This window comes from Copadichromis virginalis, linkage group LG3 (assembly GCF_057382275.1).
Source record: "Copadichromis virginalis isolate Kocher_CV1m ecotype Utaka linkage group LG3, C_Virginalis_male_GT1.1, whole genome shotgun sequence".
NCBI lineage: Eukaryota > Metazoa > Chordata > Actinopteri > Cichliformes > Cichlidae > Copadichromis > Copadichromis virginalis.
This window is the reverse complement of record NC_140620.1, coordinates 16963931-16981187: the sequence shown is the minus strand read 5'-3', so window position 1 is coordinate 16981187 and position 17257 is coordinate 16963931. Positions and strand designations below refer to the sequence as shown.

The following is a 17257-nucleotide window of genomic DNA, read 5'->3' as shown; positions in this document are numbered from 1 at the left end:
ACCAGCTTTTAAGTTCAGGGATTTTTTAATTGTTGAAGAATACCACCATCTTTTGGACATTTATTACACTTTAAACGAAGGAGCAATGTCTGCTGTAACGTCTGCATTTATCTGCTGGACTTTACTGTCTGTCTGCCTCTCGTTTGTCTCTGCAGGTGAGATTAAATTTCAGATTTATAAATTATTAACACTCTTCAAGGATTCTGTTCATTGTTTTAAAGGTGTGTTTAACTGGGCTGTATGACCTGCCACATCTGCCGAGAGTTAAAGCTGAAGGACTGATCTGACGTCTGTTTCTTTTCCAAGCAATTCTGTTAAACCAGAAATGTGGGAGGAGGAGAGCTGCGTCATTTAGCTTGTGAGCACTCTGTTTACCTGAGCTTGTCCTCTCCTCCTGCTACACCTGCTTCATTTTGTCATACCTACAGGTCAAAGTTCACCCCAGAGCACATCTGATATCCAATGTTCCCTCTAATTTTTCATGTGTCTGAGCGAACACACAAACTCCCTGAGCGGTCCCTTGGACCACTGTGAGCAACCGCAGACGTGTGCACTGTGGTCACGCCAGCATCTAATCCATCCAAGTTACATGGTTTATTAAAATAATCAAATTACAGAATTTACATTTATGTTAGACTACTTTTAATTAACTGCTTTAGCCCACTTACAACGACCTGTGTAGTACGTTAACACTATTGGAAGTAACTTTCTTTTATTTTATATATGTATATATATATATATATATATATATATATATATATATATATATATATATATATATATATATATATATATATATGTATGTATGTATGTATGTATGTATGTATGTATATATATATATATATATATATATATACACTCAACAAAAATATAAACGCAACACCTTTGTTACTGCTCCCATTCCCCATGGGATGGCCGTAGAGACCTAAAATTCATTCCAGATACACAATATAACCATCCCTCCCAAACAGTGGTCACAAATCAGTCCAAATGTGTGGTAGTGGGCACATCTGCCATATTGAGATAATCCATCCCACCTCACAGGTGTGCCACATCAGGATGCTGATCTGACATCATGAGTAGTGCACAGGTGTACCTCAGACTGCCCACAACAAAAGGCCACCCTGGAATGTGCAGTTTTGTCTCACAGCAAAATGCCACAGATGCCACAAGCAATGAGGGAGCGTGCAATTGGCATGCTGACAGCAGGAATGTCAACCAGATCTGTCGCCCGTGCATTGAATGTTCATTTCTCAACCATAAGCCGTCTCCACAGGCGTTTCAGAGAATATGGCAGCACATCCAACCGGCCTCACAACCGCAGACCTCGTGTAACCACACCAGCCCAGGACCTCCACATCCAGCAGGTTCACCTCCAAGATCGTCTGAGACCAGCCACCCAGACAGCTGCTGGAACAATTGGTTTGCACAACCAAACAATTTCTGCACAAACTGTCAGAAACCGTCTCAGGGACGCTCAACTGCATGCCCGTCGTCCTCATCGGGGTCTTGACCTGACTCCAGCTCGTCACCGTAACAGACTTGTGTGGGCAAATGCTCACATTCGATGGCGTCTGGCACGTTGGAGAGGTGTGCGCTTCACGGATGAATCATGGTTCACATTGTTCAGGGCAGATGGCAGCTGAGAATGTCCCAGTTCTTGCATGGCCAGCATACTCACCGGACATGTCACCCATTGAGCATGTTCGGGATGTGCTTGACCGGCGTATACGACAGCGTGTACCAGTTCCCACGAATATCCAACAACCTCGCACAGCCATTGAAGTGGAGTGGACCAACATTCCACAGGCCACAATTGACAATCTGATAGACTCCATGCGACGATGTGTTGCACTGCATGAGGCAAATGGTGGTCACACCAGATACTGACCGGTTCTGGGTCCCCAGACCCCCAATAGCGCAAAAAACTGCACATTCCAGGGTGGCCTTTTGTTGTGGGCAGTCTGAGGTACACCTGTGCACTACTCATGATGTCAGATCAGCATCCTGATGTGGCACACCTGTGAGGTGGGATGGATTATCTCAATATAGCAGATGTGCCCACTACCACACATTTGGACTGATTTGTGACCACTGTTTGGGAGGGATGGTTATATTGTGTATCTGGAATGAATTTTAGGTCTCTACGTCTCTACGTCCAGCCCATGGGGAATGGGAGCAGTAACAAAGGTGTTGCGTTTACATTTTTGTTGATATATTTTTGAGTGTATATATATATATACACTCAAAAATATATCAACAAAAATGTAAACGCAACACCTTTATATATATATATATATATATATATATATATATAGTTGGCTAACCTCCCTCCGTGCTACTTTGATCTTGCCCTCTAGCCTCCTTCTCCATGGAGGGTACTGCCCCTTGTGGCTGTTCAACTTGTAGCCAAGCATCTCACTGATCACTGCTGCCGTATTGTAGATCAGCTTGTTAGTGTCGGTAATCGTGGTTGTAGGTATTGCCCGTAGTGCTGCATTAACATCATCTAGCAGACCTTCTGAGGGTACTTCACGTAATCTTGGTAACCGGCTACGGGGGATCCAGGTTTCAAGCTTGGCCATGATCCTATTTTTCAGGTCAGTTCCTCTCGCACTCAACGATCCTTCTCCTATCGCACTTGGGGCTATGTACCCAATCTCGGGTGGGGGTGATGATATCTCCCCCCTGACCTGGCGTCCTGACTCCTCCTTGCCGTAGCATTTGTGTTGTACCTCGTCAATCTCTAGCTGTGAGAGCAGTCCCTTCTTTCGAATGTTGGAACACTGAGCTACTAGTTGTTTCGCCGTCATTGTGGATGTTGGGTATCGAAGAATCCATAGGTCCCTCATCCTATTCATGTAGCCCCTTCCGCCGGGGTTACTTGCGTAGTAGCATTCCAACAACGCCCTGTTTTCGTCCCTTGCCCACCGATTCCTTCTTGTTCCAGTAGCCCACTTTTCGTCAGGGTGCCCTGGTTCCTCAACACCTGACGCGGACCTTGTTGATCCGGGCGACATCCGAGCCGGCATGCCTTCATATTTATCTGTCTCGCTCATGTCTGCGGTAGGCTTGCTTAGCATAGGGGGTCTAGCCTTAGGACCCTTACTGGATACAGACGCCCCAGGCAGGAATCGAACTTGCGATCCTCTGTTCCGTGTAGTCTAACCACTACGCTATCCAGCTGCCTACGCTATCCAGCTGCTGGTGCCGTGACCCGGATATATATATATATATATGTATATATATATATATATACATATATATATATATATACGTATATATATATATATATATATATATATATATATATACGTATATATATATATATCGTTAGCTTCATAGCATAAGTGCCTAAGTCATTGACTTAGTCAAATGACTTAGGCAATTATGCTATGAAGCTAACGATATATATATATATGTATATATATATATATACATATATATATATACATATACATATGTATATATATATATATATATATATATATATATATATATATATATATATATATATATATATATATATAAATATAAAATGCAGATCAAATCAAATCACTTTTATTGTCACATCACATGTGCAGGTACACTGGTACAGCACATGTGAGTGAAAATCTTGTGTTCGAGCTTCACAAGCAACAGAGTTGGACAAAAATACAATAATGTAAAACAAGAAAAATATAAGAATGGCTAAATCTGAGACTAATAAATATGTGTACAATATATAATAGTATATGCATTACTGGATGTGTATACTAAATATGTTTTTCTATGTGTGTGTGTGTGTATACATATTTTACAAATTAAATAGAGTAAACAATAAAATAAAATATATAAAATATACAGAAGACCAAGCATAACAATGTATTTATAGACTAAATAATAAGTAATTATGAAACAGTGGTGCTGTAAGTACAGTAGCCCTTCATTAAGTGAGTTCACACAATAGTCCTTCACTAGACAGTCAGTCATTGACTGAATGTGCCCCTTGTGTTTGTCTGAAGCAATGTACAGTAAAAAGCTCCCTGATCTCCCAGTAGCTCAGGTTGTTCGTTGATCTCTTGAACCCTTCTGTTGTTTCCTCTTTCAGTAGAAGAAGTTATATTAGGTGAGACTGGAATGACCATCGTTCTGCCATGTCAAGTTCCAAGCAACAACAACCCCATTGTAGCTGTGGAGTGGAGCAGACGTGACCTGGAGCCAGAATATGTCCTTTTTTACCGGGACAATAAGCTTGTTCCAGATTACCAGCATCCGTCTTTTAAGAACCGGGTGGATCTGCAGGACAGACAGATGAAGGGTGGAGACGTGTCTTTGATTCTGATGGATCTTACTACTGATGACACGGGAGCATACGAGTGTTACGTGGTCCAGAAAGGAGCGAACCACAGCAAAACAACGAGTCTGGATGGTTACTACATCAGAGCCACCTACCTGACTGTTTCTCTTCAAAGTGAGTTGGTAGAGTTCAGTTTGTTAGTAGAGATGAAGCTGCTTCCTGGTTCTTGATGTCTGATGTTTCTGAGGTGAACAAAGCTTGGATCCTTGTACTTGTACCTTATACTTTAAAACTTGCTACAGCCTGTAAAAGACAGGTGCATTTGTAGACATCTGTTGTTGAGAAGAGATGTCTAGGTTGCCATAGCAACCCCTGTTCTTTTCTGTGATTGGCTGCTGCTGTAGTGATCAGTTAGTTCTTTAACCTCTGTGCTCTATTTTGTTTCTTCTTTCAGACCACAATAACAACATAATTATTGGGGGAGACACGGCCACTCTAGAATGTCAAGCTCCAAACAGCAATGACCCCATCATAGCTGCATTTTGGATAAGACCTGACCTGGAGCCAGAATATGTCCTTTTTTACCAGGATGATGAGATTGATACAGATTATCAGCATCCATTTTTTAAGAACAGGGTGGATCTGAAGGACAGACAGATGAAGGGTGGAGACGTGTCTTTGATTCTGAAGGATGTGACAGCTGATGACTCAGGACTCTATGTGTGTTACGTTGACCAGAGAAAAACGAAACGAGCCAGTCTGTACATTCACCCCATCAGAATCACCTACCTAACTGTTGTTCCTCCAGGTAAGTTTGAGTTTTACATGAAGGAGGGGTTCACATGAATAGGATGAGGGACCTATATAATCTTCTGTACCCGACATTTACACTGACCATGGAAAAATAGCATGCCATGCCATGATTGGTGACTCAGTGCTTTCTTCCGGTCCAGCTTTGTCGAGCTGCTGGTAGAATTTCAGGATGCCAGCCACTTCCACTATCTGTCAGTACTACATGCTGTGCAGGGGCTTGTCCTTCCATGATGGTTCATGGCTCCCCTTCCTTTCTTCTTTGGCTCTCTGGTACCACCAGTATTGGGGAGTAACGCAATACATGTACCGGTGTTACGAATTTAAATACAAAATATGAGTAACTGTATTCCGTTACAGTTACAGTTTAAAAAGGTGATATTGAGAATACAGTTACTTTGTTGAAATAAATGGATTACACTGCGGTCTTTTCCTGTTTCATATGTTAGGCTGTGCCCTCTGTTTCTGGTAATTCCACGCCAGTGGAAACCCAAACAAAACATGCATTACAAGGCTTTAATGCCGGTGTCTCATTCTCGCGCCCCATGTCACCTCTACTTGCAGCCCACATAATGACATGAAGAAATGTTTTAAAAAATGTTTATTCCAAAAATGATTTAATGTGACGGCAACAGGCTGATTGTTGCAGGCATAGCCCTAACGAATGTAGCCTCATGGGCAGTGTAGTCTGTACTGCAGTGAGAATAGTTTGCCATACCCGTTGGGTGTCTATGAGTGAGGGAATGAGAAAAAGGAGAGTGGAAAAGTACGAGTTGCCTGACGAGCTTGTAAGTACGCTATTAAGACTCGATTATACACAATAGTAAGTTCCAATGGAGCAGCCTTCCAACGCCTCTCTCTGTCTCTCGGTAGCAAAGTTGACCCAAACAACAAAGTAAAGCTAGTTTTCGGCTACGAGCCCGACACGGAGCCCGACACGGAACCCGACGTATTAGCCAGAGGTCCCTTTGCTAATACTTTATATATATATACAATTATTGTTATTGTCGCGCTGGCCTAGTAGGTGTGGCTGTTATTCCTCTCTTCCTCCTCCTGCCCACTACCTGTTCGGTGCTGCTGTGTGCGCATGGCCACTGATTAGACCTTGGGTGCAATCAACAACTAAGCACGGCCTGGTGTGCGCCGCCCTGCCAGGTGAGCCACATTAGAGCAATCAAGGGTGGGCGTGCCTAGTAGACCTTAAAATGCATGCAGCAGTCATTTGACCCGTGAGCAACATACTGAGAGGACGGCAAACAAAGCACTTTTCCACTGTGAGGAAGACTTTGAACAAGACGGGCTATCGGTAAGCTCTTGAGCTCACATTTGCTGCACATATATTTGGAACTATGGAAGCTCAGTTGTGCAAATGGTTTACGCTTAGGGAAATAGTTGCTGCATTTAAGTTAAAAAAAATTATATTGACAAAAATGAATGTTTAAGTTTGAATAAATTGTTTGTGCAGTTAGTGTTCCCACATATTTATGTTACTTAATATTAAAAATAGTTACCCCCCAAATCCTTGGGTGGATTGTAAAAATAGAGAATAAATGTTTGGTTTTGATTTAAAGAAAATAATTCTTTGTAAAGAAAATCCTTAGTTAGAGTCTATTAAAATGTTTGTGAACTCTAAAATGTATACTTTAAAATACAATTGTTTATAAAAAAGTGTTAATGCAAAGAAGACACATTTTGTATATTTAAGAACCACAGTTAAATTAACACAGTTAACCACATGGTAAATGGCTTTACTGAAGTGTATTTTATTATTTCATCTGTCTTCTGTGTAATGCATGTAATTTATCTGAATGGTTAATGGAATGTTCTTTATTTTTGTGTTGAAAGGTTTTTTACCTGCTGCTGCTACTTACCTATCTACCTGGTCAAAAGAAAGTTGAGTGAAATTCAAAGTCTGGTCTTTTTCAAGTGTGGGCACCTCACAGTCAGAGAACACTTGACAGTTATTATTATTATTATTAGTCACAGAAAAAAAAAATTTTTTTTTTCTGTGACTGACAGAAATGAATGTGAATGACAGGAAAAAAAAAAAATTTTTTTTTCTGTGACTGGCTGCTGTAGTTAGTTCTTTGATTTCTCTACTCTGTGTGTTGTTTTCCTCCTTCAGACCAGAAAAACATCATAGTTGATTCTGGGCAGAACGTAATTCTACCATGTCGAGTTCCACTCACAAGTTTTAAGCCTATCATTACTGTAGTGTGGAAAAGAGCTGACCTGGGAGAAGAATGTGTCTTTACTTACCCGAATCAGCGATTTCATCCAGAAAATCAGCATTCGTCTTTTAAGAACAGGGTGGATCTGCAAGACAGACAGATGAAGGATGGAGACGTGTCTTTGATTCTGAAGGAAGTGACTACTGATGACGCGGGAGCATACGAGTGTCATGTGGTCCAGAGGGAATCGTTGGGTTGGGAGATAGCCAGTCCGACAAGTCACCACATCAGCACCATCTATCTGAGTGTTATTCCGTCAAGTGAGTTGGTTCAGGATATATATATATATATATATATATATATATATATATATATATATATATATATATATATATATATATATATATATATATATATATATATATATATATATATATATATATATATATATATATATATATATATATATATATATATATATATATATTCTGTGACCATTCTGTGTTTTTCTCTTTCAGACAAAAAAATCATCATAGCTGTGATGGGACAGACGGTCACTCTGCCATGTCGAGCTCTAATCAGCAACAACCCCATAATAGCTGCAGAGTGGAGCAGAGTTGACTTGGAGCCAAAATATGTCCTTTATTATCAGGACTACAAGCTTTTTCCAGATTACCACCAGCATCCATCTTTTAAGAACCGGGTGCATCTGAAGGACAGAAAGATGAAGGATAAAGACATGTCTTTGATTCTGAAGAATGTGACAATTAATGACACTGGAACATATGAGTGTTATGTGGCCCAGAGAGGAGTGAACCGCAGGAAGAGAGCCAGTCTGGATAGTTACCCCATCAGCACCACCTACTTGAGTGTTGTTCCTCAAAGTGAGTTGGTAGAGTTCAGTTAGTACTATTGTCAGTATAGATCAGGGGTAGGCAACCTTTCTGATTATGAGTGCCATCTAAAATTTCCTCAGAAGTCGCATCATAAAAGTGATGCTTGCATCCCCGAAGTTATACCTGACATCATAAACCAGGTGTTGCTATGTACTAAATTTTTACTTTGTATTATGACCGCAGCCCTTTATACTCGACTGACGCCACAAACCACCGTCAAAACCTCTATCAAATGTACTAAAACTAGCACCAACCACTACTGCACTTCACGGCCGCACCACCGGAACACGCCGTATCATAAACCAAACCTACGGACGTGTTTCGCTCTCGCGTTGCCAGTGTCCAACTGCACCGTGAAGCCAGCATCTGCTTGTCCTTAAATCAACTTCTATTTCATAGCCGGCAAAAGCCAGGACATCACTGACACCATAAACAAAATAAACAAACCTCGACTTCAATGTACTGAACTAATGGCCGCGTCTTCAGAATAAATTCTAATGTGTTATTGCTACAGAAGCCAGTATTAGACAAAATTAAATGTGGAAGGTAAAGTGGCTGCAACTAGCTCAACGTAGTGTCTTATTAGTTTCTCGGTAGAAGCAGTTTATTTAACACACTGGAATTCAGCCTCAACTTATGTTGTTAGTATCTTGCGCCAAAAACCAGACACCGACAAATTTACTGTGAAAATACATGTGACTCAGTGAACAGATTAATTTGGAAAGCCCAATATGCACATTTGGTATTTATAATACAACAGGCTGTGCTTACCTTTTTATTTTTGGACCGGTCCTCTGTTCACCTCGCCTCACGATCTCACCAAAGGTCAAATCTGCACCTCCTCAGCACACCAAAGATCCGGGTCACACGGCACCAAGTTGTTGAAAACACACAGTTCTTTGAATCTTTGGGCTGAAGGAAGGACAATACTCGGTGTATAAATGCTCAATCAACAATCATTTATTTCCATACAATTCAACAATAAGAGCATTACAACGTCCGGACGGGAGAGATGCTACCAGAGGGTCAGGCACATGTCTCAAAATGGTGACGGGTTGCTCAGCTTTTTATAGTCTCTAGTGGCCCCCAGCTAGTCGTAAAAGCCAAAACATCACATTTTTTCTCTGTTACAGCGCCTAAGTTATGACCTCGGCAGTTGTTTCTCTGCTTTCTGTAAGGTGGGGGTGTGGAATGTGGTCTATCTATCTCCCCTGTCTTTAGACACAGAGTCTCCTGCTTACAACCTTCTCTTCATGATTCAACAATTAAGCATGTCAAGAAAACAGTGTAACACATTCCCAGCAGATCAAGGATACAGAGTGATGCACATTTATCTAATGAACTAATATGTGAATATGTTCTGTTAACTCAAAAGTATAATGAGAACTAAACTACATACAGCTCACACACTCTATATTAAAGGGTATAATGTGATCTACAGCAGTATTCTAATTCAACTACTTTGATTACATATATAAGGTAACATATAATAACAGAATAATTTAATAGAAGCTTGGATCTTTGTAGTCGTACTTTATACTTTAAAACTGGCTACAGCCTGCAGAAAAGAGGTGATTCACTTCTGTTATTCCTAAATGTTTATAGTAACTTAGACAAAGTAGGTAAAGGGCTGCACGTTGAAGAACAAGTTGAAACATGAGACATATACATATATAGCATTGGGTCTTTTTCTTGGTTTGTATTTGTTTTGTCTGTGATTGGCTGTTGTAGTTATCAGTTTGTTCTTTAACCTCTCTGCTCTGTGTTTTTTTTTTTCTTTCAGGCCAAAAAAACATCAGAGCTGAGTCTGGACAGAATGTCACTCTGACATGTCGAGCTCCAAACACTGTCCTCATACCAGGTGTAGAGTGGAGCAGACGTGACTTGAAGGCACAATATGTCTTTTGGTACTGGGAAAAAGAGTTTGTTCGAGATTATCAGCATCCATCTTTTAAGAACCGGGTGGATCTGCAGGACAGACAGATGAAGGATGGAGACGTGTCTTTGATTCTGAAGGATGTGACAACTGCTGATAGTGGAACATACGACTGTTGCATCATCCAGGAAGTGAGAGACGGTAGAAAGTTATACATTTTAAAGACTGAGCCCATCAGTGTCATCCACCTAAAAGTGATTCCAAAAGGTAAGTCTGTTGGACTGAGAGCCGTTATTGTGCTTTTATTGGTTTCTTTTGCAAGTATAATCTACTACATAAAAATGACACAATAGACAGAAGGAGAAAAAAACAGCACAACACAAATACAGCCAAGCACCAAGGTAAAACCTTCTCTTCATCCCACTCATCCCACCTTTCGTGGCAAAAAGCCAGATGCTCTGAGGACAGACTTGAGTTCACAGTGATGGGAATCCAGCAGGAGGTAGTCAGCTGCAAATGTCTCACACAGCCCTTGTTTGTTTTTTAACGTCTTTGGGTTTTTTCTGGTTTTGATTGGAAATGTGTGGGGGTGGGCATATTTAGTCTGTAAACAGTTAGAAATCAAGCAATATAAGGACATATTAAAAGGTTTTGATTACAATCATCATTATTTTCCTTTGGGGGAAGACTGAAACCTCTGTGGAGGACCTAAAAAAAATTATGCAGGGAAAGTATGGGTCTTTGTGAAGGCTTTTCCATGTCATTTCCTCATCAGATTTATTGTTTATTTCCCTTGAAGGTTTAGTTGTTCAGTGCCAGAACAGAATCATTTAAATGAAAGGAGGGAGCAGGGAACCCTTAATAGGTCCTCAAGCCATTTTTCAGCCACTGTTTTTTTATTTTATTTTATTTTTTTATTTCAAATCATTTTCACTGTGTTGAATAGAATATAGCCAAACATGCCAAACATTTTTATTTATCCTATTTTAAAATTGTGGTCAAAGTTCATTAGATTATCTTAAAATGGCTAAGCTACAGACATGCATCCACCTTTAGGCCTGGGGGCAAAAAACGCCCCGTTGAAAACCATTATAAATGCTATTTTTCATCCCAAATTTATTATAACATAAATTAATGCAGTTCTGTAGATAAGAATTTTTCTGGGGATTTGGGGGCTTAATTTTTTTTTCAAATTTAAAGCAATGGTTCAAAATTCATTATTTTCCCCACTTTGTTGTTGACTACAATGATTTTTATGTGTGACTATCAATGCTGCATAATGGCATGTGCGTTTTTTAAAAAGTAATAAAGGTTTGTTTGCCTAAAAAAAAAGATCTGTGTGACAAAAATTTTTTTTGTCTAATTTCAAAAATCTTAGAATGCCACACTGCAATACAAACAAATAACTATTAAAGGAACCAAAACCAAATTAGACTTCAAACCAGGGTTTTAATAGTTTTGCAATTTTCATTAGTTTTTATTTTTATTTAGTTTCGACTTCAGATTTTCAATTTTATATCAGTTTTAATTAGTTTTTACCAATTGTTTGCTAGTTTAGTTTAGTTTTTATTTTTTTGAAAATCCTTAGTTTCAGTTTAGTTTTGATTAGTTTCAGTTATAGTTTTAGTTGTGTTTGCAATAATTAAGTGTAACAAAATCCCAGTTTCATCATATCAGTCATTCTCTTCTGCTTATCCTTGGGTATGTTGCTATTCCAGCTACCATACCCAAATAAATAAATAAATAAATAAATAAATAAAGGCAGATGAACAACCATTGATACACAGCAAATCCAGCATGTCCAAATTAACACTGTCGGATTTGATTTCAACACTATTAAAGTGTCTATATGGGTCCACACCAGAGAGTGTTAATTTAACTCTTTTTGGAGAGTTGGTACATTAACTCTGATTTAGTGTTAAACATCAAATCTGTCTGGAGTTGATAATTTAACACTTGGTGTTAAGAGTTTATATATTAACTCTCAAAGAGTATTTTAGTTTAACTACGTAAGAGTTATCTTCTAATTCATTCTAAAAAGCGGGAATTTTACTGTTCTGAACTTCTAGAAATTTCTTTTGGAAATAAACATTTACTAAAAAGATGCAATGGTTTTTGAAAAACATTTATTCTGAACTGTGCACCACAATTTCAAAACATTTTCTGAAAGATGTAACAGTATACATGTTCTCACTTTCATTAGAATTTTGTTTATCAAAAGGTCTGACATGGTAAATGCAAATAACAGCATCTCATCACTTATTTCTTCAATACAATATGCATGTCCTTCATTCATCCCTTTGTGGAACTTCAACGCACTTCTGCTCTCCCCCATATTCCATCTTCACAAGCATATCCTGTGCGGAGATTGAATAAAAATTAGTTGACACTAATTAATGGCACAAATAATCCAGTAAACAATTGCAGCACAGTAAAAAAAAAAAAAGGAATCCTCTTTGAGCCATTACTTGTGTAAAGTATTTTCCCAAAAGACAAGGACACAGGCAACAGGTAATACTGAACTAAATGTAAAACCTCAACCTTTTTAATTTTTACCTAAACCGTGTGCACAAAACTCTGGAGGGATCTATGCTAACGTAGAATCGAGTCAGGACGTCTGCTACTGCTGTTTGCTCGTTTTTTTTGTATGTGCGATTGTTTTCAGGCTTCAAGTAGCACCATTATACCAACATTTCACATTCTACACATTGTTTTAGGTGTATTTGACCAAAAGTTTGACTGAAAATTCACATGCAAGCTTTTTTCAAGGCTGTGGTATTTGCCCGCAAACAATACCTTTCAGCTAGCTAAAACAGAATGTTATGCTATCAGCGAGCAACATGGCTAATGCCTTTCACACAGCTTTGTCTCAACTCCAAAGAGCCACAGAAGTAAAAGCTCATAATAATAATTGAAACAATATTTGAAAAAATGACTTACCAAGCATAGCAAACAACTCAAATATGTAGAGCAAAATGTTCTGAAACGGCTTCACTTCAGCTTCGATTGGAGCCGTGCTGGGGGCGGAGTCTGTGAATTTACTCTGTTGGTGTCATAACCCCTGTAGGAGTTCAGAGTAAAGAGGTCAAGAGTTAATGTTTCCATTGTAACACCTCCAGATTTGACAGAGAAACACTCATTTTTAACACTCGATTTTAACTACTATCGTTTTACACCTCAGAGTTACATTAAAAGAATGTGACTCTGCTTAGAGTAAAATTAACTCTACTTTTGCAAGAAGACTATTAACACCAAAACATTTAACACTTTTGAATTTGCTGTGTACCAGGCAACTATAAAATGTATATCTTGGCCCCAGTGAGACTATTAACTCTTGCAGCACCAGGTGTTCATAATTTTGGTTCAAGTGAATTGATAAACTTTTTGAAGGCAATTGACTCACAGTTATGTAGATATCCCAGTCCTGTTGTCTCGGGATGCATCACGCTGCCTTGCCTGGGGTTAGCTTCTGTTTTCTGGGGATGAGGGTTGAGTGTGCTCCCTTCTCAAGGTAAGCTAGGTTAGCCTTCTTGTGTGAACTTTTCAAGTGCACTTTAAGGTTTGTGGGATTTTGTCGCACATAATTTGTCTCTTTCCACTACAAGACACTTGCTTTATCCAAAACACAGTCATATTCAAAGTAATCCCAAATTGGACTCTGGCGCTTTCTCCCGACTTTTCCTGACATGATTCTGCGTGTGGACGGAGCAGCAACACAGACGACTCGACTAACGTACTGCCACCTGCTGGCATAATGAGACACCGCAAGAAAAAAATCTGGAAACTAAACTTCATTTTCACCCTTGACTATTGTATGACATGCACACATCAATGAAACTAAACACATTTTTGCTATAAATGCAGTTAATTTTAGTTAGTTTTGTGAAAACTCATTACAGTTTTAGTTAGTTTTCCTTTTTTTGTTTTTATTATATTTCCGTTAACGAAAATGTTTTTTCACTTCTAGTTTTCATTATTTCGTTAGTTTTCGTTAACGATAATAACCTTGCTTCAAACTCAGATTGTTGAGGCAGATTTTTACGAGAATACTGAGAATAAGCCGTAGCGTGGAAGTATGTCATTTTGACGACATTTCCTGCCAATAAACGCACAGAGTGATGGGCTTTCCGTCTCTTTTTAGAGAATAATAATAATAATAATGGATTGGATTTATATAGCGCTTTTCAAGGCACCCAAAGCACTTTACAATTCCACTATTCATTCACTCTCACATTCACACACTGGTGGAGGCAAGCTACAGTTAGCCACAGCTGCCCTTGAGCAGACTGACAGAAGCAAGGCTGCCATATGGTGCCATCGGCCTACTTGCCTACTGGCCAACACCAGTAGGCAAGTAGGTTAAGTGTCTTGCCCAAAGACACAACGACCAGGACAGAGAGCCCGGGGATCAAACGGCAACCTTCTGGTTACAGATGCGCTTCCCAACCCCCAGAACCGGCTATTTCGGCTCGTCTCACTAAAAAGAGCCAGCTCTTCAGGTTCTTTTGTTGCTTTAATTAATTTATTATTAACAAGATAAAAGTATGCACAAAAGGAATTACTAACGTTAAAAAAGTGGTTTTATTTATATATGTTTACGTATAAATAAATATGGTGGCCCCTAGAGACAAAGCACATACAAAATCCAAAAAGTATGTACAACAGGGGTCTCAAACTCAAATGAGCCGCGGGCCACTTCTGGCACCATCCTCTCATTGGGCCACATTAGTGTCCAAGTAGTACAAAAAAACAACCACGAACACCCACTGATATTTCCTAAAATGTAGTGTTTTGTTAGTTCTATTTAATTCCAAATATTGTGTAACAAGTCAAAATTGGAAACATGAACGCAATTTTTTTCTCACTCTTAACTATCTGAAGCCTTTCAGTTGAAGGATATAAAAAAAACAACAACAGCAATAGAATAATATTAAACACAAAGTGAACCCGTCTTCCTTCATTAAATAGGTTCTTTTAGATGTTAAGGAGGAATTGACTTAACCAGGCTGGCGGAGAATGAAGACAACCGGACACCTGCTGCAGATGGGGAATCAGTGAACTTTTATTGAGACAGAGACAACCTCTCAACACAGCTCACATCAGGAGATTCCCAAGATTTGCTGTGAGGATAGGTATATATTCTCTAAAACTTACAGGAGGGGGTTGTGAGGAAAGTGCTGCATTAGCAGAAAAACAACTCCATAAAAGGAAAGCGGCCTTGGGTGTTCTAGTCTCTTCGCTTGCAGATATCTTGCACCTGCAGGATGAGGCGATCGCTTCTTATCGCTCTCAAGGCCAAAGTCGTGAGCACATTTTTATTACACAGTTGCACAGTAACTTTAAAGCTGAACAATATTTAAAGCTGAATAATGTTTGATCAGATTATATTTTCTTCAAATCCCCCTTTTGACCCATCTTAAATGGGTCAACACACAAAAATAAGTAACATTCAAAGGAACACAGAGACGTGTCGAAGCCTGGCTCGAAAAACTCCTCGGGTCTTATCATTTGTCTTTATCTGTCATTGCAGATGAGGAGAAAAGAGTCCAGGCACCACCCTGCCCAGGGGTCGGCTGCAAGCAGTCTCGGTTCCCGATGAAAGCAGTAACAGCTGTCCTGCACACAAGGATACACGAGTCAGTGCAACCAGGGTAGTGACACAAAATTAACAGTTCCTGTAACTCAGCAACCAAAAAGCATAAGTAATGATAAAAATGTGGAGAGTACAGAGTATACTATAATAATGAGAGATATAAACGTGAAAATGTGAAAGAATAAATCAACCGTAAAATAAACCCAGAACGGTAACTGCTAAGGACATTCAAAAGTGAATATGGTAAAACGTGAGGAAGGGGTGTGGAAAAAAAAACAATTTATATCCAGTGGTGGGAGTACACATTCGCTCAGGCTTAAGTCCGGAGACCCTGAGAACATCGCTTAACCCTCACAACCCGACCAGACACAGTTCAACCAGATATAACCTTCAAGAGGAAGTGGGTGAGGGAAACAATTAATAACAAGTCTAATACAAAACACCACAGAGAAACAACCATTCTAGAAGCATTTAAACAAGAGAAAGACGATAATGTTCGTCACCCTCACGATCAGAGTTTTCATCATCCGTTGGCGAGGAGGTGGGAAGTTGACTAGCCAATAAAGGCATCTGCCGGGCGAGATCCTTATCCTCAGGAGTGAAAGCTGTAACAATCAGTCTCTGGAAGAGGGATCGAATGCATGGAATACAACAGCAAAGGGCCAAGACATGTTTACTTAGCTTGGATGTCTTCTAATAGAGGATGATGGGGCACAGAAACGTGGTCCAGTTCCCCCCACCTCGCCAAGGGCGTGTTCTAGGAGTTAAAGAGCAACAAAAAGTATCAGTGACACAACTTTAAATGAGCTTTCAGCGGTTAAAACTATTGCAATGTAAAATGTAAATCTTAAAAACTCAAGCCAATATAAAAGCAAAGTCATAAAAGATGTTAAAAATAGAAAAATAAAAATGTTTAGTTCAGTATGAAGAACACCCCCTTTTGTAACCAGCCGGCTTGTAGGTTGAGTTTTGGCTCCCTCAAGTGGTTGGTGATGCTGTTGCAGCTCCTTCTGACAGGTCCTTCTGCACCTCTCTCAAGGTTCTTCCTGGTTCGGTGGCAGCAGCGCACTGTGTGTAATGAAACCAGGTGTCACCTTTCCCTTCGAGCCTGACAGCGTGGGAGGTCCGCTCTGTTATGCGGTAAGGGCCTGTCCAGCGAGGCTCAGCCCACTTTCTCTTTGTGACTTTCAGGAGGACGTAGTCCATTCCAGGTGTAGCCGCCTCTTTCAGCTCTTGCTGGTTTCTTTCAGCGACCTGTGAGGAATACTGGGCAACAAAACTGCGGAGCATGTTATAATATGTCCTCGGATCGAGGTCTGAATCAGCTTCATCCGACATTAACAGGCGAGAGGAGGGGCCAGGAAAAGGCCTGCCATGCTCCAACTCAAATGGAGTGTAACCAGAGGTTTGATTTACTGAGCATCTTATGGACATTAATGCAAGAGGCAATGCCTTAACCCAATCTAATTTGGTCTGTGCACAGATTTTAGCCAATTTAGTTTTTAGAGTTTGATTCATCCGTTCCACTTTCCCCTGGGATTGGGGGTGGTAAACTGAGCCAAACTTATGTTTCAAACCTAATGCGGCTTCAACCCTCTGCAGATCGTGGTTCCTGAAATGTGAACCATTGTC

The 17257-nt window shown here is 39.9% G+C and overlaps 1 protein-coding gene across 1 annotated transcript; it reads left to right on the top strand.

Annotated features, from left to right (window-relative positions):
- On the top strand, positions 1–10618 carry LOC146713097 (roundabout homolog 2-like). The gene is made up of 6 exons (XM_085452445.1): positions 1–155; positions 4091–4453; positions 4734–5087; positions 7215–7580; positions 7779–8144; positions 9940–10618. The coding sequence occupies exons 1-6, from the start codon at positions 86–88 to the stop codon at positions 10383–10385; spliced, it is 1965 nt and encodes a 654-aa protein (XP_085308571.1). The 5' UTR covers positions 1–85; the 3' UTR covers positions 10386–10618.
- The last annotated feature ends 6639 nt before the right edge of the window (positions 10619–17257 follow it).